The sequence below is a fragment of the Plectropomus leopardus genome, chromosome 13, assembly GCF_026936395.1.
Source record: "Plectropomus leopardus strain MGB_pleo_1.0 chromosome 13, ASM2693639v1, whole genome shotgun sequence".
NCBI lineage: Eukaryota > Metazoa > Chordata > Actinopteri > Perciformes > Serranidae > Plectropomus > Plectropomus leopardus.
In genome coordinates, this window is record NC_142188.1 from 12,176,198 (window position 1) to 12,200,606 (window position 24,409).

The 24,409-nt window shown below is 38.7% G+C and overlaps 4 protein-coding genes across 4 annotated transcripts in view; 2 read left to right on the plus strand and 2 right to left on the minus strand.

Moving 5' to 3' along the window:
• fmn2a (formin 2a) overlaps positions 1-7,083 on the plus strand; it is a 54,366-nt gene extending 47,283 nt beyond the window's left edge. The window contains 4 exon segments of the mRNA XM_042501563.2: positions 1,695-1,746; positions 3,793-3,942; positions 5,803-5,884; positions 6,098-7,083. Of these exon segments, the coding sequence (XP_042357497.2) occupies positions 1,695-1,746; positions 3,793-3,942; positions 5,803-5,884; positions 6,098-6,124 (311 nt within the window). The 3' untranslated portion in view covers positions 6,125-7,083.
• Positions 7,084-7,143: 60 nt separating this feature from the next.
• On the minus strand, positions 7,144-15,658 carry grem2a (gremlin 2, DAN family BMP antagonist a). The gene is made up of 2 exons (XM_042502462.2): positions 14,941-15,658; positions 7,144-8,602 (listed from the first exon to the last, which is right to left on the minus strand). Exon 2 carries the CDS (start codon positions 8,599-8,601, stop codon positions 8,023-8,025), a length of 579 nt encoding a protein of 192 aa, XP_042358396.1. The 5' UTR covers position 8,602; positions 14,941-15,658; the 3' UTR covers positions 7,144-8,022.
• Positions 15,659-17,360: 1,702 nt separating this feature from the next.
• The window catches only part of rgs7a (regulator of G protein signaling 7a), a 65,244-nt gene continuing 58,195 nt past the window's right edge, over positions 17,361-24,409 (minus strand). Inside the window, exons 10-18 of the mRNA XM_042502495.2 lie at positions 24,178-24,252; positions 23,907-24,005; positions 22,611-22,672; positions 21,974-22,084; positions 21,756-21,881; positions 19,981-20,167; positions 19,781-19,870; positions 17,829-17,865; positions 17,361-17,498 (exon numbers count right to left, since the gene is read on the minus strand). Coding sequence (XP_042358429.1) covers positions 17,845-17,865; positions 19,781-19,870; positions 19,981-20,167; positions 21,756-21,881; positions 21,974-22,084; positions 22,611-22,672; positions 23,907-24,005; positions 24,178-24,252 — 771 coding nt within the window. The 3' untranslated portion in view covers positions 17,361-17,498; positions 17,829-17,844. The remainder of the gene's footprint in view (positions 17,499-17,828; positions 17,866-19,780; positions 19,871-19,980; positions 20,168-21,755; positions 21,882-21,973; positions 22,085-22,610; positions 22,673-23,906; positions 24,006-24,177; positions 24,253-24,409) is intronic.
• The window catches only part of LOC121954657 (protein bicaudal C homolog 1-like), a 152,660-nt gene continuing 148,302 nt past the window's right edge, over positions 20,052-24,409 (plus strand). The window contains exon 1 of the mRNA XM_088086245.1: positions 20,052-20,186. The gene's annotated coding sequence lies outside the window, so the exon portion shown is untranslated. The remainder of the gene's footprint in view (positions 20,187-24,409) is intronic.

Below are 24,409 nucleotides of genomic sequence, written 5' to 3' on the forward strand. Positions count from 1 at the left end.
AATGCACTAATTTGAAGCCAAATCACGATGTTTTTCTTTTTTCCCAACCTCACTTCATACTTTTGTTGCCTAAATCTACGGAAGTAAACTTAAATAGGAAGTTATGTACCTATGTTACACGTGTATTTTGAAAAGAGATTGTATGAATTTAACAAGCCGAAGCTGCTCATTTCACCACCTTAGAATTATAAGGTTCTATTAACATATCTCAAAACTGTGCAATGCATTTAACAAGCATAAGTTGACAAGCCGTCTCTAAATGTCTGAAACCAATGCTGGAGGAGTACCTAAAGCGTCATCATTAGTTGTTTAGTTGTTTGTTGAGTTTTATGGTGGTTGGCATTCATCGGTGTTGCATCACCATCATCTCCATCACCATCATTTTTGCCCCATCCATACCACTATTGCCATGGCATGTGTTAAACGGCAGAAGATGGGAATGTCCCTGAATGCAATGCATCTATGAATAGTGAAAATTTTCCATCATATTTCCATTACTGTGAAGAGTTTTAATGTTAAGTAGATAAGAACACAATCGTACCGAATTCTTATGGACTTGTTAAAGGAAAAGGATGTCAGAGTTTATCTATGTTATCTGGTATTCAGTTTTTCTAGGACAAGATTTTACATCCATCAAAGCAGAATCTTCCAGTTCAGTATTAAAGTAAATAGCATCTTAAGACACCTTTCTTTAAAGCACAAAACCCAGCACTGACATTAAGATGCTTCTAGCAAGTCCCATTCATATTATTTATCAATTTGTCATCATTTATTGATGAGCCATCAGCAGAGGGAGAAGCACAGCGTGATTTAGCACCATGGAATGGTAAAGCACAGCGCCGGTCTCAGCGGGTTTGTCTGGGTTCTTTAGATGTGGCTCTGGTTTCAATTACACATAGCAACCAGATATTCCCGGGATAAGAGCAGAACACAGATTTGTGCCAGGACTGATTTCTTCGTCTCATCTACTGTCACGTCTGTCTTAGAAAAAGCCATGAGGAGGGCCATAGGTCGTTTCTGATCATTTGACAGTTTAAGGCAGCAGCAGCTTACAGATAATTGACCTTGAGGGGACAGAGAGAATATAATGTCTAAAGATATAGACCAGAAAAAAATACAGCTGGACTGACTCTGCTGTGATATATTTGAAAATGGATCTGAAATTTGATAAGTTGTAACCTGCGGCATTCTCCTGAAAGAGGCTGTCACATTTCACTGCTGTTCTCTTACATCATCATTTACATCCCAGTCAAAATGATCCTGATGGCCCGCAGAGATAAATGTTGTGGCCTGCTGGAAGTATGTCCTAATGTGTACCATGGTGTCCAACTTTTCTTAACTTCTCACTGTCTGTCTCTCACACCTCTCACACACACAGTCATCCGTCTCCATTGGAAGCAACAGTGCACAAAGAAGCACTTGTCCTGCATTCTGCCGTACTCATTTGTCAGTTGTGCAACAGCAGACAATCCAACACTTAATAACCCAGTGGCACCGCACTGACCTTGAAGATGACTGTTGATTTAAAGTAATGGTGACATGTGGAATCCTCCTATGTACAAGTGGCATTGTGGGTGAAAGATGTATTTTCTGAAGCAACAGGAAATCCTGCATTGGGTCCTAATCCCTGATCTAATCCTGTATTTACTTGTGCACAGCTCTTTCCTTTTATCAAAACCTGCCTTCTTTTACAGCCAAAACCGAACTGGAAGCACAAGAGAAGCAGCTGGCAGACACTCAGAAGATGTAAGAACATTTCTTTTTCTTTCACCTGAAATGCAGTCACTTCTGCTTTATTTGCATTTGATTGTTTATCAAACATAAAAACAGTGATTTTGAAAGCACAGGATAATGCACGCCTATCCAGTTTAAAGTTATACATTCTCACTGCAGCGAGGAAATATAATCTAGCTTTTAATAAGTAATATAAAGATCCAAAAAGTCTGTATAATGCAGGTGGAAGCAGATGTGGATGGGTCAAACATACTCTGGACTTTCAGCTGGAAGGCTGCTGTTTGTGTCCTGTGTGAAACCAAAAGTCAACTGAGTTATTTTAATGATAGGATAGTGTGCCGTGTAGCATAGTGTGTACTGCGCTAGTGAGGTATGTCACGAGACATATGTGATACATGTCATTTAACATTACATCACATCAGCAGCAAGCATACTTCTATGACCATGATGTTTTTTTCTAAACCTTACCTCAAACTTTTGTTGCCTAAACCTAAGAGAGAAAACTTGAAAACAACTACATTCTAAGTTTATTTTGAAAAAAGGGACTGCATGCATTTAATGAATGAAAACTGTACATTTCCTGTGAAAACTGAAGTTTATTTTGAAGCAATGCAATGCATGTAATGAACATAAGTGATGCATCGTTCCTGAATGTCTTAAACTGACACTGCAGGGGTAGATTGCAAAGTTTGATGTGTTGGGCCACTGAACAGGCATTAATATTCAACAAGTTGGGAGTTAAAATGTGTTGTCTTCGGACGAATACACTTGGGCCGGAGATATACTTGCTGTTTAAACTTGCGTTCACGTACACATCTGACTGCATTCTCCTGCGTCATGAGCATTTTTGTATATAAACTTGCCTATACGCAAAGCGTGTTACTGGAGTATACCTCCAGAGGGGGCAAAAGAGAGCTCAGGCTGTATACAACTACTGGATGCATAGGATGTAAAAAACAGACATTGTGACACCACCAGTACTTTTCGCATGTCTGCTATGGTTCTACACTGCCCCTGCTATTTATATACATACTGCGTCTTTTGTGTGTTGCATTAATTTTTGAGGATGCACACAGCTGACGCACCATACCGACGCAGGGGGTGCAAGGCAGCCAACAGCAAGTTCATCTCAGGCCTTACATTTGGCAGTTCACTTCTGTTCCATTTGCATTTGATCTTTCTCAAGCATCTAAAAAAGTGATCACAGAATTTGATGGCACATGATAACGCAAGCCAATCCACTTTGAAGTGATACATAAGTTTGAAGTGATACATTTTCACTGTAGCAGAGAAATATAATCTGGTTGCTTTGTCAATATTTAGGAGTCCTGGTTCCTTCAGTTACATGGAAGGTGCAGGACCATCATGCCAGGCCCTCAGTAGACGGGAGGCCCCCTGTGCGGTGTCTGTGTTGTTTATCTAAGCGGAGCGAGAGTAGACAGCCGTGGCTCCAGGCTTCTGTTACTGCTGGCGAGGAATGTGTTCCTATAGCACACTCCAAACAAAGAGACCCCAACCTGTCCACTGTATTGATCCACTGCAAATGGCCACCACATTTAACACTCTAACACGTGTCATCCCCTGCCATATGCATGCTCTCCTCTCACTAATTGTGTCTTTGTCTCCCTGTTTGACGTTTGTTTTTAACTTCCCATCTTTCTTCACCCATGCTTACATATACTGTGGGTGTACACAAACTTTCATAGAGGCTTATTCACACCAAGGAGAGGAGTGACAAAGCTAAACACTGTATATAAGACGTATAAGAGTTTTATTTTAACTGGAAGTTAATCCGAATGCTGCTTTGGTGCCTGTAATTCTATTTTTTTTTTTTTTTTTTTTGCTCTGTTCTTCTCTGAAATGCAGAGTCATCATTGGTTTGTGTTTTTTACGCTACTCTACTATTAAGTCTGTGAAAAAGCATATTTTTCCAAGATTAACATTTCATATTTTGCATATTTGCTCAGCACGGCCAAGTTTCACAACAATCGTAGGTTTCTGGAATTTTGTGTTGTAATAGTTTGGTCTTGAAGTAATGTTTTTGTTCTCTGTATTCAGCTTCTTGGAGTTGTCCGTGTCCTTCTCAGTTAAACCCAAGGCAGGAGAGAAAGAGGTCTCTCCCAACACTTTCTTCTCCATTTGGTACGAGTTTTCCTCTGATTTCAAAGACCAGTGGAAGAGGCAGAATAAGCTGATGTTACAGGAACGGTGAGAATATGATGACAAGTTTCCTCTTTCAGAATGTGACATTATACTTTCTCTCTGACTGGACACTTGTGTGGAAACAGGTGTCTGTTGCCCCTAAAATCATTCAGTTATTTTTTTCTGTGTCTTTGGGAAGGGTACACCACTCTCTGACCTTTTAAAATGTCATTTCAGATGCACTAATGTTCCTACATTTAGAGTTTTCCCCAAGCCAAAGTTCCCAAATCATTAATAACTTGCAGTACATCTCGTGTTCACTGAAGATCCTATCAGATTCATTCAAATTCAGGAAGGGAAAAGAATTTAAATGACCCAAATCTTTGTCCTCACCCCAGTAATGAAAAGAACACATGCAGCATCCAGTTAGCTTCCAGTGGTTTGATGAATATAAAGATAGTGTTGCATATGTCAACAAAAGCAAATTGGTCCATTATGCCAAATGAAGATTGAATTGTGATATATATTTGTAAGAGAAGCAAAAATGTCACTAGCTTTGCTTGTTCAGTAGGAAAGAATAAAAACACATTTGAAAGCATTAACTCTTGCCCTCTGCCAAAGGCAATCATCCCATATCTCTCTCCGCTGGGTTTTCAAGCCAACTGCCAGAATAAATGTTGGCATTTTACATTCATGCAAACCACAGATACATTACATTTGTGCAGTATTATAGTGGATATATTGAAATTTGATGTTTATTTGCATTTCAACACACTGTGATTATTTTTAGGCATAAAAGCACTTCAAAATGGTTCGTTAACGTCAAGTTTTGGCATATTGATCTCAGTTGTGGTGGGATTATCCCGGCTGAAAATGCGGCAGTTTCTCCAACAAATGCTTAATATTGCACTATTTCCACTGGAAATGAATTTTTTTTTTGGCTAAAAAAAACAACCACTTTTTGTACTAGTCCAGCAGAATATGTAGCATTGTCTGGGTAAAAATCAATTGCTTTTAATGTCACTGTTACGGGCAGAAACACAGTGATTTCATGTTTAATTTTTTTTTTTTTTAAAGCCTTTTTTGCGGCACTATCACAGCAGAAAATGCAGCGTTGTCTGGGTAAAAATCAACTGCCTTTCGTCACACTATCCTGGCAGGAAACACAGTGAGGTCTGTAAAAATCAACCCCTTTTGACAGCACTTTCTCCAACAGAAACACAGCAATAAAAACTTAAAAGCTGCTGGAAACGCAGTGATGACTGGCTATAAAACAACTGTTTTTGTTGTTTGTTGGTCTCCAATAGTGGTCTGTAGCTTAGCGAGCAATTCGCATAGGTTTCACTCTCTTAACCATCCCCTCTACCTCGTAATGACAAAGTCAGCTTATATACTATGTAGAAACATTGACATAATACGTAGAAAGCACACAAATGTAATGTATCTGTGGTTTGCAGAACCGTACAGTGACAACATTTTCTTCTGACAACTGGGTTTTCAGACTTGAATGGAACAATAGATATTAATCCTCACCTGTATGGACATGAAACATGCAGCACTGGATGACAAGGCCCCCATGTAATGACTAGAGGCAGGATTCATGTCTGTTGGTATAAATTGTTCTACTCATTCACCGCCAACATGCTGATCATTTGTCTTTCTGAAGCACAAATGAGTAGTGACACTGCTGGCTCTCTCCATGCAGCAGAAAACGAGAATGAGTCATTTCAATGTAGGAGTACTGGCCGTTTGACAAACCGAGATTATTGCATCCAAATACCTCATGACCATAGTCTGGATGACCCACACTGGAATTTTTTGTACTGCATCTGTCTTTTTTCTGGTAAAATAGTGTATTTAAGCAGTAGTTATTTGCGTTTGAGGTCTTCTTTGGATGACTGACGGTTATTACTGGTGTTATTTCAGGGTCAAAATGGCTGAAGAGTGCTTCAAACAGGCCAAGGAGAAGGCTTCCTACAATGTGAAACCCAAACATGCAACTGGAATAGTACGTCTTTACACTTCTTGTCACAGTTATTGTCTCATCTGTGCTTTTATTTGTTGATTTAGCTCCAGCAGTCCCAGCCCTCTTCTTTTTTTCTCCCCTTGGTGCAAATTGTGTCCTCCTTCCAAACACTTGTCAGGGTGTTGAAGAAACAACACTCAATGAGTGCCAGCACTGCCAGCTGTAAATAACTCAGGCCTGTTTCTTATTCCACAGAAAGCAAAGCTGGGTCAGAAGATCTGAAGCAGAGAATGGAAAATTATCATCACTCCAGCCTATTGCACAAGTACGGTTTGAACTATCTGATGTGACTCATCAGCCATTTTTACAACATTTGTTTGCTTCCGGTATTTGTTTTGAGATGATTTAGATCTGTTGTTTATTGTGAGGTGGTTCAAAGTGGATATTTTATTGTTTAAATGACACTCTAATCCGCCCTTTCATAATGAAATATTGCTACCAAAAGACATTCGTAAGCTCAGATGAGTAAATGTGGTCGAGTCATTTGCCAGAAAATGCTCTGTGGAGTCTGAAATTTGTAGCAACACTAAATCCGAGCTTTCTCAGTACTTTATAAGCCATATGAAGCCTATTTTCTTTTTTAATGCAATTCCCAAGCCTAGTTTACTAGGAAGGCGGCAACACTTTATATCTCCTTTAATGTTTAAAAGCACAGAATTTTATAACATTTCTACACGGTAGGTATTGATCACCTGCCAGATAGAAGGTGCCTTATTGCACAGTGGAGAGGTCAAATGCAGAGCTAAAGTTTGAGACATATCATCTGTAATTAAGTGTTATATAGAAATCTGTTTTACAAAGTCAGAAACATGAGAAATGTACTTTTCTTAATAGTTTCATCAAGTTTGTGTCAGAATAGTGATAATTCTAGATGTGTTTTACATACAGCACCGTATCTGTTGTGGTTTAGTTGTCTTTTCATCCAAAAAGGCCCTGCATAGATGGATTATTGTTTTATGCAGCTGTATCATCAACATGTTTTGTTTTAAGCAAAATCCTATGAACTTAGTTTTGCCTTTCCTACTTTGTGTGAGTGTCTGAACTCCCAAAATGCAAATGGGGCAATAGGATCATATGGCGTGACATTCATGTGCAATACCAACCATGTGTTTTGATTGACCATGAAAAAATATATTTATTGAATAAAAAAATGACAGAAATTTGTAATTTAAAAAATCTGATGTTATCCGTTTATAATTTGTCTGCCCAGGACATTAAGTGGTACAGAACTACATACACTCTTGTTTTATATGAAATAGATTTAATATATTTTTCACAGACTTTCTTACACACATACATAATATATATATATATACTGTATATACTGCATTGCACCTCCATTACACATGCTCCAGTATGTTTTTTCCTACTGGCTAGTATATTTGTGGCAAACGTATACAGCCAGGCTTGTGTCTGAGCAGGTGGATGCCACTGGTCATTTGTGTGTTGCTTGATGATGCTTGAAATTTTTTCCTTGACATCAGCGTGTGTGTCTTTTGAGACCTTATAGAAGTTAAGGAAAAGATGCAGGACATCAGACACAAGAGTTATAAAACACCAACATCTACAGGTTAAAACATTGCTGGCAAACTGTGTAATAATTACTGTGGATCCACCTGACGAAAAACATGTCATCATAGAAACTTTTTAAAGGGGTCAAAATATTTCTACGGTTTCTTTAAGATGCTGAGTTATCAGCTGTATTTATAATGCTCGGTAATTTTAAAACTCTGAGGCACTTTTTTGACTCCTTTTTCAAAAAGGAATCAAGTGACAAATGTACAAATAGCCAGGTGGATATAAACTTTTTGACAAAACAGAGGCTTGTTTAATGTTGTTGAAAATTGGCTGCTTCAGCATCAGTGTCTCTTGTGCAGCCACTTGAATCAGTCTCTTTTTCAACAGCATCAGCTTGCCAACATGGCTGCTAGTTTCTGATTAAATCATTGTTGAGCCTTTGTTTAATAATACCAGTTCCATGTTTCATGTCATTATATTGTGGGACAAGCCATTATTTGTACAACAGGAGGCAGGATACTTCAGCTTGAAGCCAGTCCTTGTTTGGCAAAGTATGTGAAGTTCTGCCTTTTTCTCTAATGTTTCATCTTTCAAGTCCCTGCTCACAGTTTCCCATGGCCACTCACATCCACAGACATGCAGCGACACTGTTTGACCCTCTGCACCTTACGGTGTCTGAAAGGCGGCTGAAGGTCGGGGCAGTCCAGCTGCACTGTGAGCTGTGTGATGCGGTGTGGCCTGCAGAAGGAGCAGGACTGGAACGGCTCCTGGGCCTTGTTGTGGCTTTTCCTTCCAGAGCCTGAGGCTTGGCCTCGATTCTGGCCCTGACCTGAGCTGGGGCCCATATGGCGGGGGATGTAGAAGGAGTTGCACTGGCCGTAGCAAAAACGGTTGACCACAGTGCGGCTGCGGCAGCCCTCTTCACTGATTGTCTGGCGGAGGGGTTGGGTCTTGCACCAGTCTCTGCGGAGGTAGCGGCGCTCTGTCACCACCAAGGCCTCCCTGCTGGAGGACAGCACCTCTGGTTTCTGCTGCAGTAGCCGGTGGTGACGCTCTGAGGACAGGTTTCCTTTGGTTTTGTATGGGGATGGGATGGATCCCTGGGGCCGGTGCTTTTTGGTCTCTGCTGTGATGCAGAGCACCCCAGCCAGGATGACTGGGATAGTTATTCTCCACAGCATTCTGCAAAAAGAGAGAGGCTCATTAGTAAGCATAACAAGATGGTTTCTGAAGAATTAACCCTTTGAAGCCTGAGCAAATTGGTTTGATTTATTTCAAAAACATGGGGAGAGAAACAAGAAAATCACCTAAAAAGTGTTGCAAATAATAATAATAAAAGAAAATCTGTTACATGATTTTAAATATAAAATTTAATAATACTTATAAATATAGTTTTCTGGATTTTTTTCCCTATTTTTTAAGGTAATTTTCTAATAATCCTCTCCTCTTTCCATCAATTTTACTTATTTCTTGCAATTTGTATGTCTTGCCAAGTTGCTCATTGCATTTTCCTTCCATGTTTCAAAATCAAACCATTTTGCTCAGGTTTCAAAGGGTCAAATAGCTTGTGAAAGGTGCCTGAGCGCAGCACAAGAAAACTGATGTCGATCCAGGTTTCAAGAGATTCAACATTTGTTGTCACAAGAACAGAATCTTAAAATGACTGACACTGAGGCTGGTGTAAAACTTTATGGCAGTATGTAATGATACATGGCAGTCAGACAACTGCAATCTTGTCAATATGGCCAATCATGTTTGCAATGAATGTGCGTTCATGTTGAACCACCCTTGCAGTCTGGCCTAACAGGCATCGTTGAGGAAATGAATCCATCACCAGGGCCCCCATTTGTCAGCATCTCTGTGTCATTACTTCTATTTGCTTTCCTCTCGGCTACGCAACTCTTCCAAAAATAAACAAAACCCTGCCATCAAAGGATACACTTAAACACCCATAACGAGAAGGGGAAGTTGATTTTATTGGTCCCGTCGCCGGGTAAAATAATTAGGGCTTTGCTTACTTTAGTCATGAACTATGCCGCAGATATGTAAACAGGCATTAGAGAGGCCCATCTGCATGTTATTAGGGGAAGAGTTGGGGAACTCTGGAGTACCCTTTGGGAGTCCACTCTTTTACTCTTTGGTGATATACTTTGGAGCAAACTGAACTGAGAATGACCCATAGTGTCCATAATCACCGTAATGTAAAAAGAAAGACGGCGTGATGGAGAGAAATGATTTCTCCACCGTTCAGGATGGAGTATCTGCCTGTGTGCATGCTGTCAGTATTTGCGCCAGCACATTTTTGACCATCACTCAAGCATCTTTTCAGCAGATGTTGCTCTTGACAAGCGTTGCATGACATCAAGTCAGAAATTCTGACAGAGAACCAAACTGCCTCAAGGCCATTGGCTGCTCCTATTCACAGACTCTTCTTTGCTGTGCAAATTTGTATGTTCCCTTTTCTCCTTTTCTGGACCTGCAACTCACTCTGACATGGAACAAATTACTTTATCATAATCCACTTTGTCTTTTGCCTCCTTTTTTCTGCCCTTGACCCTGAGGTCATGGCAGCCATGTCCGAGCTGCATGAGCACTCAAGTCTGTATATCACCATCCCGGCGGCACTTAACGTAAGCTAGACAGCAGCTGTTTGTCCATCTCACAGAAGTGTAGTTTGAATTCAGATCAGACTTTTTCCATCGGATATCAAGAGTTATGTTTGAGTTACATAGAGATCGACTTGACTTTTTAATGTTTTGTCATGCAAATCTGATCTCTTGTTGTTTGTTTTCTTCATTAAGAGATCAAACGTGTAGAAATAAAGTTCTTGTGTGTACACTTTGCCAAAAAAAAAAAATCAGATGTTCTCTCTGCTTACAATCAAGTCTATTATTGTTGGGATGATTTTGGAGTTTTTGCCAATAACCAGTATGCCAATGTACAACAACTTATTTGTCAGATTACCAATATCAATATATCCACTGTTTTTCCTCACTTAATTTTAGTGATCAAGTCTATTCTGTAGTGGAGTTAACATCATATTATACATACTCTTATAGTGATGGCCCACCAGCAGATGCACACATTAAATACTAAGCTTTTCAATGTGTGTAATATTCACTCATTGTGCAAAATAAGGAGGGATGCATGATAATATCAGTACGTCACGTAAATATTAGAATAATAATATTACGTTAATGTTAAACATCGGAATCAGCCAAGATACTGATTTCTACAGATATTTATCATTATTGTTATCATTATTATTATTATTATTATTATTATTATTATTATTGACAAATTGAACATGTACAAAATATCAACCCTAAGTATTATTTTTTTCTTATTTTGCACAGTAAATGAATGTTACATGCACTTAAAAACATTGTATTTTATGTCTTCATTTGATGGTGGGCCATCACAATAAGATTATGCATAATATGATGTTAGTTCCACTACAGAGGAGACTTGATGATTCCTAAAATGAGGTGGGGAAAAAGTAGATATATCGATATTGGCTATTGTCCAAATTAGTTGTAATATCATGCATTCCTAAAAATAAGAAAAATACTTCAACTTAGGGTTGATGTTTTGAATTTGTTCAATTTGTCAATTTAAAAAAATGGTTTGTGATATCGGGAGAAATCAGCAATTTGGCCAATTCTAGTAATTCATCTTAGTGCCAATATCTTCCAACACCAATGATCCGTCAATATTATGGTGCATCCCTATACTATTTGCTATTTTCCATCTGAGAATGTCCAGAAGACAAATGCATTGAGGAATTTTCAATAAGAGCATCACAGGGAACTTTTATTTAACTTTTTTTGCCAAACACAACTCCTTAAATGTCTTGATCATGACGGAAACTGCATTTCAGATCAGCGCTTCTCCTGTAGGCAGACATTTTTGCATACAGCCAGCACACACGCCCACCCATCACAAGGTTAGAATAACTAAACCGAAGACTCCCGCTGGGTCCTTCCACCACCTACTGCATCGGGGAGTCATGACCACCACTCCATCTTCCAGTGATCTACCTTCCATGTATAACACAGTCTCATTTGTCTTGAGCTGCTCATTCTCCTTCCTGCTGACTGTGGATTTCAGTGCATGAACCCCCAGTCAAGGGAGCAGGCTATGCTTCTGTGTGCAGCCTCTTGTTCTCTGTTTCCCCTGTTCTCCCGCTGTCCACTGTTTAAAGAGGCACCCTTTGACTCCAGTGAGCTACAGTCTGCAAAGCCCCAGGGACTTTTGAGGGATGGCCAGACCGACTATGTACACAGGGCATGACGGATGGCCTATACAGCAAGCAGCAGCGCTCCATCTTCACTTCCAAAGTCTGCCTAAGTATGATAGTACTAAGCCATCCTCATTAATCTCTGTAGCAAGACAAATTGCGGTTTTGGGGTAGGGATTCAGGGGCTTCGAGGGGAGCCCCTGAGGTGGTTAGTGGTTGGAGATCAAAGGTCTGAAAAGATCGTGCTGTTTGGGACAGATGACCTACTGGAGAACAAAACCAACACGACTTGGCTCCATGCTTAGTATATGTCCTCCTCCCACAACTGTATATCTCTCCACAAGCTGTTTGTCTCTATATTTCTTTCCCTCCCCATCTGTCTCTCTCCGTCACTCTATCTGTCTGTCTCTGCCTGATGCACAGCAGTAATCATCACAGAGTCCCAGAGACGGAAGGAGACTGTGGTTTGGTGTGTTAATGCTGAGGCAGAACTGAACTGGACCTTTCTGTCTGCTAAACACTAATATTGTCGACAAACACAGCTTTATGTTTTACCAGAACCACAAATACTTGGGGGGACATGCTTCGCTGAACTGTGGCAGACCTTGGTTCCAAAATTCAGACCTCTAATGAAATTACAAATACCAGAAACAAATACCGGAGAGACTGCTGAGCTAGACACAAGCCTTTTTGAAAACAACTATTATCATCAGTGGGAACTTGTTATGTTTTGTTTTTCACAATGACATTATAATACCATGGTAATGTTCTCTGTGTGGATAACAATGGCTCTTTTTCCTCAAAGTGAAATGAAAAACAAAATCAGTCATGAAAATTTCCAGCCTGGACGCTTAAATATTTTAATATTTCAGATTTTCAGTGTTAAATAATTGAAAAAAGAAATCCTTTCAAGGCTTGAAAATGTGCACACACAGATGTACTTCCACTAAACCACGTGAAACATCTTCCCAGCATGTCTTCAAAGGCAGGTTAAAACAAACAAAACCTGATGCCTCAATTATTGGTGCGTCAGAAAGTCTCATACACAGACTGGTAAGTGCAGTTAATTACAGTAGAACTGCATTTAATTCACCGTGCAGCTCAAACCTCAATCACACAAGGGTAGCTGCACACACACACACACACACACACACATACGTGACCACACACATGTGCGCGTGCGCACACACACAGACTCAAACACACATACACAGGATATAAAGAGGGAAAGAGAGGTAAATGAAATGTTTTCACTTGGAGCCAATTACACAAAGAGGAACCATGTCATTATCTGCATTTGCGGATTCTATTTTCCCAAACTACGCTCGGCTGTTGGCTCATTAACAGTTGTGGGGGTAGGGGTGGGGTGGGGGGGTCCTTTCGGGGGCTTTTCTGTGAAAATGTGTCTAATGCCAACATTGCCAGGAGGCTGCTTTAGGCAGTTTGGGCAGCCATTTGTCACCACAATCCATCTTGATAATGACTAGCAGCCCATATATAATGCTTTCCAAGCTAAGTACTGGCAAGAATGTAAGGCAACTCCTTCGCCTCAGCAACATTAAGTGCTTTCGTGGAGGATGAGAGGCAATTAGAGATGCTATGAAAGTACAGGTTTTCTCATTTCAGATTAAGATGACACCACTTAGCTGCTGTGATTAACACCACCTTCCTTTTTGTACTTAAAGTGGTATTTGTTTGTTTAATCCCTTAACATGCAGGTTTTCCCTTTAGTTTCCCCTTTAAATTGCCCATATTTCACACTGCCTGACAGAATCGCATTCTGTATCAGCTTGTTCCACATTTTTTGGCGCTATAAATATGTTGACGAATGAAACATTGGAGCCAAATACTTTTTTATTACTTAACCATCCATCAAATAGAAATATTCAATGTTTAGCTGCTCAATGTGAGTTTGCAATGACTGAAGCACCAGCAGGCCTCTGTGTATTAAGAGGTTACAACTGGTTCTTTTATGCCTTATTTTGCTCACAAGAAAGGTGAATGTTGGTTTAAAAAGGTTTATTTTAAAAGAATAAAACACGCACAGCTGGCCAAAATGCAGCATTACTCTGCCATTTTAGTCTGCTTTCCTCTGATTTCTTAGTACCTGCTCCTCATGTGTAAAGAGTAAACTTTGCGTGTTAAGAATCTTCTTAAGGCTTCTATCAAACACCAGTTTTACTATCTTTAGAGGCTTACAATGAAGTGTTTTCTGTTGCTAAAGAAACTGTAATGTGTCTGCGTGCTAAATCCTCTTTGACAACAGAGCGGACTGTGCAAGGTGGTGCAGTCACCGGAGCCGTAAGAAGGATCAGAAGGCAAACTCCCTACCATTCACCGCACGCATACTGTAGCAACACACGCACATGTTCACACATCAACTTACACATGGCTTCACACATTAATTATACAAAAGTGAACACACACCTGTACACATGAAAAGAAAGAAAAAGAATAGATATTATTAAAGGTTCTCTCTGCACATTAACATCATTATCTCTCTGTTTTTCACTCTCTTTTTCTTTCTTTCATTCACTGCAAAAACTGGCTCTTAAGCTCGCTGAGATGCGCAGTACAACTCACTGTCATCACTCACTAATTCTCTCACTCACAACACTAATTCCCTGGAACCTGCAGCCACTAATTATAGTAATTTAGGAGACACTTTTATCCAGAACACCTTACAGCACTTTGAAGGCGTATATTTTTTACTATGGGTGGCCCCAGTGGGAATCAAGCACTCACTGCTGGCAGAAATACTAAATAGCTGTACAACTACTGCTGGTCGGATTACATGGTTCTGTGCTTAGTCATTCAGAGACTCCCTGAGTCACTCAGTCTCACTATATCAGTCAGTTTCTTTCTGCCCACTTGTTCGGAGTGCTCGTGTGGGACATGTCAAACCAGCACTTATCCACACTGTTTTTTCAGCAAATACAAATAATGTGTGGTATGTCACTGTTTCCTTGAATGTGATGCAAAGATTCTGCATCTGTGAGGCATATATTATTTTCAAACCCTATTATTTAAATAGAAAATTTACCAAGTGAAAATGGGCGATTTATACATCCATGTGTATCATCTTGCAACATAAACTTTCTTGAATGACATGCCATTACTTTGTAATCAGTGTACACTATTTGGCATAGTGTTTGACATTTTAAAATACCCTTAAGGAAGTTTTTAGCAACTGGTGAAAGTGCTGAAACAGCTCTGTGACTCTTAAAATAAGTGTTAAATAGGTGTGAAAGCAGTGAAGCATAAATTGTGGTTAATGTACCTCTCACCACAGGGCGCAGCGGGACAGTAACGTGTCGAGGATGCAGTTAAGGGAGGTTGTCCACCTTCAGTGGTCCTTGCGTCCGCTTCCAGGTTTCCATGGTAACGTAATCTGTAGTATCCTCAGGCTTGTTCTTGCTCCTCTTTTCCTTCCACACAAAAGTTACAAAGTCTTGGTCACGATCAGTTTTCCATCGCCCTAGAAAAGTCTCTTACTTTCTCTCTCTCTCAGTTTAACTTTATTTTTTGTCTTTTTGTTTGCTGTTTTATGAGAAAGGATCTTAGTCACAGTAAGCCCATATCTTAGTGCCGTGGAGACTGTCTGTAGTCTGCCTTTGAGAGTGTTTGACTCACTGTAAAGCCTGCCTTAGTTTGAATCCCCACCACCCCCTTCCCTCCTCAAGACTGGGAGGGTTTATCCTGTTGGTCATTGTGTGATTCAAACTGAGCTTCAATTCTTTAATATAAGCCTGTCTCTCCCTTTGTCTCTCTCTGACTATCACTGTATATACTTTACATCTTTTTTTGTAATGCCAACCCATCCATGACATATCAAAGCTATCAAAATGACAGCTTTCCTTTTTTTCTTTTTCCCATTCTAAGTTTTCTTCCCCTGTGTTTGACATTTACATTTTCAGGAGGTGGATGACATTTTGTCACCATGGACAATAAAGGTCAAAATTGCAAAGGAACAATGATCTCCTTCAAAGACCCCTAAATTATCCTCTCTCTCTCTCATTGGCACTGTGACCACATCACATTACAACCCATAATCCCCAATCCATAAATCATTGCATGCATATACCCAGACGCACTAACAGGGTGCTTTGAAAAACGCCACAACTCACATTCCTTGATGCAACTGAGACAATAATGTTTGTCTGTTCTGTGGCTCTGGCTAAGCTGACCACTGGGCACAGAGACTGAAAACACTGAGACTGTCACTTCTGCCATCAAAGAGAGGAAACATCAACAGACCCTGCAAAACCTCAGATGTCTGAACAATAACCCCTTCAGCAGACCAGAGGATGATGACACTTTTGCATGACAAAACTTCATTTGTCTGCAGAGCACTGTGGTGCATTTTGCTGATCTGTGTCAAGGAGTCGCTGATTGCTGAAAGGAGGCAGATTCCTGCTGTAGGAAATAATTTAACACCCTCTAGTGGCAGAAAGCAAAAGTGCATTATTCGAGCACTACCATTAGATTCTTTAACCCTTTGAAACGTGAAGAAAATTGATTCCATTTCTTTGGAAAAAAAACACATGGAGAAAAATGCATTGACCCACTTGCCAAAAAAAAAATTCCACAAATTGCAAAGAAATTTGTGAAAGGTGACGATTAAATGACCTGAAAATGGTTTGAAGAAGTGGGATGGGAGTTATTCAAAAAGTCTATAGTGAGTCTATATTGGGTATAATGACTATAATTTCATATATTTAAAATTATGTAACCAGAACATGTTTTTTTTTTTGAAGTAGGTGAGTGTACACATGTATATTTTTTTAAATTTAGCAATTTTTGAGTCATTTTCTTTTTCTTTTTCTTGTTGGTCTTTACTTCTTTTTTCTACATATTTTCAGGTAATTTTCTTGTAACTTTTTTCCCCCACTAATTTGCTCAGGTTTCGAAGGGTAAAACCCTACAGAAAGAATGTGATATTGCTAAAGTGGCTCTTTGTATTCTCAAAAGAAAAAAAAATCCAAACTCAGGCCATAGTAACAGATAGAGGGCCAACTTTAATAATACAAGTAAGTAAAAGTGTCTTTAAATATGGTATAAAAATAAATGCAGGAGAGAATAACAAAGAATTATGTTCTACATAAGACAGGAGACAGCATTTTTGTATTTTTGAATGTGACTTTACAAGTGCAATGAAAACCATATGTGCTAATTATTGTAGTGCAATAAAATAATGCAAAGCAAAATAAATGCACAATAAATAATCATAATCATAATAATATATATGTATATATATTGTATATTCATTCTGCACAACACTTCCCATAGCATGACAAAGTATCTGTGACCTCAGATCATGTAAAGCGATGACATTGGTTAGAGTTATCAGTTTACGCTGTCATATATTTTTTCTATGTGTTTTTTTCTTCTTTTTTTTTTTCTCTTTTCTCTCTGACATCATTTGTTTCAGCTGGAAGTTGAGAGAGGGGGCTCCAATGCCAGCAGTTATGATGGAAAGAACTGGAACAACTTGATTTGATTTCCTTAAAATAACATTTTTCATTTTTCGCCAGTTCGTCAGTGTCCTCACAAGTCCAGCAGTGCCTCCTTTCTGAGAATACTGGAAATATATCAGGTACTGTAAGAGGAGAGAGAAGAAGGAACGTCCTCTCCATGGACATGCAACATCCGGTGGACAACAGACGAACAGACGGTCCGGCTCATCGCCCGGCTGAGCCAAGAGCGGATGGACAGACAATGATGACGAAGAGATGAGATGGTTCCTCCCTCTCCATATCTCAGAGAGAGAGAGAGATGGCATTGATTTTAGCATGATGGCACACGACTGGTCAGCCTCTTGGATGCTAGTGGTTTCCCCTGCACCAGGAGAAGAGAAACAAGACAGGTGGAAAAGAGAATGAGGTCAGTATGTATATGAAAACAAGAGAGAATAAATAAATGTATTTTCTGTTGAATAACAAAAGGAAGAGTCACACACATGATACTGGACACTTTGTATTGCATGCATTGTGCAAATGTATCATTTGAGTGTAAATGTAGCATTAACTTATAATGTGTACATTTAAAACCAGTAAAGATGCTCAAAAAAGTGTCTATCACAACTTAACTACATTTATTCTCAGTATTACAGACAACATAACAACAAATGACAATATACAGTATGCATAATTTTGTATTGAACATTACCTGGAAGCAAGAGCCTTCAGAACAAGTTCTTACTTTTCTACAAGGACAAAAAAGACATGTTAAGTAATTTTACCATGCAGAGGATTCAGGAGGACATATTTAAATTATAAAATTCAAATAAATACAAGAACTGTAATTTTAGTTCAGCCTACCTCAAAACAGCAAAGAGAAAGAGTACTCCATCATTATCCACACACACACACACACACACACACACACACACACACACACACACACACACATATATATATATATATATATATATATATATATATATATATACAGCCACATATTTGATTTTTTTTTTTTTTTAAAAAAAAAGCTATAATCCAAAAATCTTCTTTGCCAAAACGACAAGCAGAGAAGGTATAGGAGGTGTAAGACAGAGCCGGTTTAAACACATAAATACACCTGTATAACTCTGAATTATTCATCATGTTATGACAGCCTCTGTGTCTCTGCTATTCATAATGGTTTCTGCAGGAGTCCTGATCAGCTACTCCATCATCCACACCTGAAGCAGACTCTACTAATATGTTTTATTCACTCACTCTGCCCGTCATTGGTATTGATGGCATGCGAGTGGCCTTTTTGTTTGACATGGTCTTTGACCTAGTCTGCACCTTTAAGCAACTCTCCGACCTACACCGCTGCACTCTGAAACTTAAAATCCATTTCAGATACAGAACATTTTTGGAAGAGATATTTACCTGCCACTGGATTAAAGATGTATTTCACTGCTGGAAAGATGGTGTTTTCAATAAATGCGTCTATGCAGTACAAAAATCCTCTTTTTGTGAATTACTTCCTGAAACTTGCTCCCACTTATTTTAGATTTGTAAATTTGAATATTTGATATATCTTCTAAATTTTCATATTCTCAGATTTAAATATTAAATGGAAATATTAAACTTGGGTACTATGATTCCAACAATATTAATGCATTTTTCTCCTTATTGATCAAATTATACTTCTTGCCAAATTTCACATTCACAAATGTAAATTAACAAACTAAAAACCTAATTTTTTTTGGTATGTGGTAGTAAATGGAAAAATAGTTGTCAACATTTTCTTCCTCACACATAAAGTCACTTGTGTGTATGGCTGTTGGCCGGCAACAACTAGTGCTGCCTAGTTTTCTTGTTTGATCTCAGATTTTTCAGCCACTTTCCCCACAGGAAACAGGAAACAGTAAGGCAACTACTTCCTGTCACAAACTCTTGACAACCTACAACTACCAGAATGCACTGCACTGGGCAAAAAAATGCTCCTGCTGGTGGAAGTGTTGCCAGTCAGAAAACAATGTGGCAGCTCCCTGGTAACCAATGAAGGATAACAGCTAAATGGTGAGATAAAATATGTTTTTGGAAACATTTAGGCAAAACATAAGCAATATAGTAGCAGAGTCTTGGTTTATATGTGATCAGAACTGCCTAATTTTCCAGTTTGGTGTGAGTTTGAGAGAGAGAAAAAAATGAGACGGGTGGCTCTTATATCTAGCTCAAAACAGACTAGCTTTTGTTTAGGAGTTAATAGACACAAACCACAACCAAAAGAAACAGAAACACAACTCTATCAGGATGCTCATGCTGAATCCACTATGATATTTTGCCCCTCAGTGGTCAAAAATATCTGTATGTATTTACTGAGCTGAATTTCAACAACTCTGCCCCTGCAGAAGAATATATGTCACTACAGGTGAGTGCAACAGCACCTAAATTTGCACACTTGTTTTGTATGTGAATGGATTACTGGGAATGGGCTTAAAGTGTGATTTAACAGAGTTTGAAAAGGCATGACTGTGAGTGCCTGGCGGGCAGGTTTCGGCATCATTGAAGAGTATGTGCTTAAAGCAACACATGTTGTAAGCATGCAATGTCATCTACATGTAGTTCACTGCATCTCATTTTGTTTGAAACTAAGACGCTTATCCGAAGTTTTGTGTAGTTTACCTTCTTCTTGGCCTGTAATAACTCCTGGTAGGCACTGGAGCGGATGAAACGGCTGTAAGAATCACTCTTCATCAACTTGTAGATGTGTTCCTGTTGTGGAGACACATATTGTAAAAAAAAATGTACAAAGAATAACATTTCTATCCGAATGTACAGTGGAAATATGTGCCACAGCAGAATTAGCAGAATATTTTTTGCACCTGTGCATCCTCAAAAGCATAGCGACCAGGATCTTTGACATTCTGGGTGGTTTTGTCGTAGCTCTTGGAGTCCACGTTGATGGCACTGGGCGCTCCGGGGGCCAGAAATTCCTGCCAGATCTCTTGAACCCGGGTTGGAACTTCTCTGATGGGACGCTTCTTTAGCTCCTGGACCGCTAGCCAGAACCTACAAGCCAAAGTCAAAGGTAATTAATACAGCACCTCTGGACCACATATTGGAAGTGGCATAAGTAATATTTAACTATGTAAATCAGTCTTTTATGCACAGCTATTGTTAATGAAAATAATCTTATTTACACCCCTTTCCATTTCACATATTGCATGATAGCAGCATCTTTCTTGTTATTAAAACAACCATTGAATCAAAGGAGAGTTCAAACAAAGCTCAGCTGACTGAGATATTAAATTATAATTCAATTACACTGACCACACTATCAGCTCTGGGCAGGCAACAGTACAGGCATGCACCATCAGAGGGAGCAGGGGAGCTATTCTGCACAGTGGTTGCTCTATTCATATTTAGCTGTTTGCATGCATCTTTGATACTCTGCAGTATTCCTGTTACCATGAATAAACCGATTAGCATAATATTCCTGCCCACCTGTGTTATTCTAGCCACAGCTACAATTGTGCATATTTAAAGAAGAGGCTGCATCCACCAGCTCTCTCTGCTTTAAAGCATTTTATTGTTCTTATAGCACTTCTTATAAATGAAAGAAGGAACAATCTCAGCAGTAACAGTGATAGTTGTTAGTTGTTTTTAAATCATAGAAAACTGATATTCAGTTATTGCAGTCTAACCATAAGGGCATGTTTAGTGCAAATCCATATGCTCCGTGTTTCTGTGCGCGCTTCATATAGTGTATCATTATCATTTCAACAACAAAAAGCATGTTCCCACGAGAGTTAACCGTTTATTTTAGGCTTAAGACTCGGTTGCGGTTGAGGGGTACAATTAGCAAAGGTTTAGGCAGCTGTAAGGGTTGTGATTAGGCATGTGGCAATTACGGTTAAAGGCACAGTCTGTAATTCAAATCAAAACACTTAACTGGATCCTGTTATCATATTAGCTACATTGATTGACAAGCAGTGGTAAAGTAAGATAAGTAAGTGCATCTTTTAAATATATATTTTACTTTCAAATGTTAAGTTTATTTATCTTATTTTGTAATATGCTTTGTTTTTGCTCTTTGCACCAGTAAGAATAGCCATCCAACAACATAATATTTGTGCAATGACAATAATGCATCAAACTCGCATGAAGGAATCACATAAACAAACTTAAGGGAAATATATACAACCGATAAAACAACAGCAACAAAAATGAACCTCACCACCTTACTGTCTACGCAATGTAACTTCTTTGTAAGCCATTTTCAAGATGATAAATAGACAGATATTTCAAGAGTATATAGTTAAGAAATATTTATCTCAGTGGTATATTTAATTAAGTACTGTACTTAAGTGCATTTTTTAGGTACTTCTGAGTTTTTTCAATTGAGTCAATTTAATTTTTCAATTACATTGACTCAAAAGCATTTCAGAGGCAATCACACTTTTTTTTACTAATCATTTGACAGCTTATCTATTCCAAATTCTAAATATTGACAGAAATTTTTAATTTTTATTGTAAATGCAAATCAGTTCCAAATAACAGTTATCGGTCTCATTGCTACTAATAATCTGTATCTGTATCAGCCCTGAAAAACCAATATCAGTCGACCCCTAGTGTATGCGTGCATGTTGGTGAGTACCTGAGATTCTCTGAGCTGAACTCAGACTCCAGGAACTTTAGGAACTGCTCTCTCCCCACTGGATCTTTGAAAACCTCATCGATGCCAAAAGCCCACCTCTTTACCCTCTGCTGGCCTGGCTCCTTGCTGAAGGAGGACACAAAACAAAAGACACTTAAATAAATCAACTATTCTAGATATTTATCTGAATATATTTAAATCGTTTTCTGGAGACACACCTGGCTTCAAGCTCCCAGAGTGTGGTGTCATCTGAGATCCAGGGGTTAGAGGGATCTGGAGGCGTGAGGAAGGGGTCATATTCCACGTACTGCTCTGTGTAGCCCAGCAAACTGTATTATTAGGAGAAAATAGAGCATATGAGTGACAATCTGTATAAGTGGAGGAAATTTGATGTAACGCAATCTAGTTATCACGTCTGGTGAAATTCCACTCCATGCCCTCTGACATCTCACTTCATGGTCACTATTTGTGAGCTTTAATCAAGGAGAAGTGAAATCCTACAGAGTCCTATTTTTGCCCTCGAGTGAATGCATTTCGCTTCCTTTGAAATCCTCCTCAGATTGAAATAAAGTTTGAGCCAGACAAGAGGGACTGACCCTGTACTTGGAAGCAAGGATAGACAACTCTGTGCTGAATGCACCTCTCTTTTCAGTGAGGGCAATGACAAATCGACACTTTGTGTGCCACCCCAGTATCTGGTATCGTCAGCGCTGACGCTCACTGAAGGCATTGTCTGAGCCCAATCACTCTCCAAGGTCATCGGAGCTCTTAATTCCACGCCATGTTAGGGCGTTTAAAGGCTCAATAAACAGATCGATGGCTAAACTGAATGAAGTCACAAAGAACATCGCTCACCTCTCCGCCACTTTCGACATTTTCAGTCGATGCCTGTCTAATTGCAATTGCCAAAAGGCGATCTGAAACCAAAGTAGGGGCAAATTAACATACATCACTTTTCACAAAAAAATTGATGCAAGTATATCTACACAGCACCTGGGTCATGTTTTTAATATCTGACTTAATGTTTGAACGTTAACCCTTTGAAACCTCAGCAAATTGGCTTGATTTCTTTCAAAAACATCGAAAGAAAGCAATGACCCAAAAATTAGCAAGAAATTAGTAAATCGTACAAGAAAAAAAAACAAACAAAAAACAAAAAACAAAGAACAGCTGTGCCTCTCTCATATGTGCCAGCCAGTGCAGTAACAGTGACTCAAAGAAATTAAAGTTTCAGCGTACACCAGCATGCTCAGGTTGACACTCATTTATCAATAGTTCACATTCAAAACAAAAGAAGGAGTGCAACTACACATTTCACATATTGCTTCATCAGATGCACTCTGTGTTTTATCACCATCAGCTGAGTGATTTAAATCATCACATGCTCATTAGCAGAGAATGAGACAGTCATACCAACTGTGGTGTTATTATGTAGAGTTCATTTCAATATAAATATATATTTTATAGGATAAAAAGATACAATTAATGTAAGGATACAGTGAACATTATATCATAATGATACATAAATAAAGTACAAGAAAATTATCTGAAAGTTAGTTTAAAAATAAGAAAACAAAAACAAAAGAAAACTTAAGAAATTAAGAAGGAGAATGTTAGAAAAACAGACAAGGCAAAAAAGTGTTGGAAAAAGTGCTTAACATAATAATAATAATAGTAATAATAATAATAATAATAATAATAAATGATACATAATTCCATTAAATTATTTAATGGATCTTTTAAATAATTAAATATAGAATTTTGATGATTATAAATAACTGTTTTTTTTACCAAGCTTTCTTTCCTATACGTAGTATGTATATATATATACACACACTAAGTATTTGTGTATATATATATATAATATTTGCAGTTTGTGGAAGATTTCTTTTCAAGTTGCTCATTGCCTTTTCTCCCCATGTTTTAATGAGAAATCACCCAATTTTTCTCAAATGTTTAAATACTTGTTTAAGGCGCCTGACAGCAGTACAACAAAAAAAAAGATGCTCCAGGTTTCAAAGGGTTAAACTCACTCACTTTAAATTGAAAATATGAACTATAGTTAAAATTGTAATGCTAGCAATGACCTTTTTATTATTCTAGTATTAAAGATCCTATTCTTAATTATAGAGTGCCACCTGCAGGTCTAACCTGTTCCTGCAGTTCTTCTTCTGTGGGCTGCTTGGCCTCTGGGGCGGGGGTGTGGGTCGGGCTGTGGGTACGGATATCATTCTGCAGTCCATACACAGACTGAGGAGAGAAAAAAAACCATAAAAATTAAATAGAAGTATCAATAGTAGTAGACTTATAGTTGCTGACAAGCACAGCGAGGAACAATAAGCCTGTCTGTTCATTTCTGTGTTTCAATGTTATCAACCCTGACCTTAAAAGAAAGGCGAGTCAGTGAGGAGATATATTGTACCTTTCTGGTTTTGTGGGGGTTTTTCATTCTGGATGACTTCTTTATGTCGACTTCCGTTGTATTCACACATCCAGGCTGAGAGAAGAGTGGGGAAAAAATCAGAAAATCCAGTTAATTCAACTTAAATATAATATAATTACAACTTCAGCTGTTTGTGTTTGGCCCTCTAGCACGACTCCACTGACGGTAAAGGTGCAATTTCACCTCCGTGGTTTGAGTTTCAGGTAATCAA

Excerpts from the sequence above, each read along its gene's own strand:
- grem2a (XM_042502462.2), bottom strand. The coding sequence starts at position 8,601 with ATGCTGTGGAGAATAACTATCCCAGTCATCCTGGCTGGGGTGCTCTGC.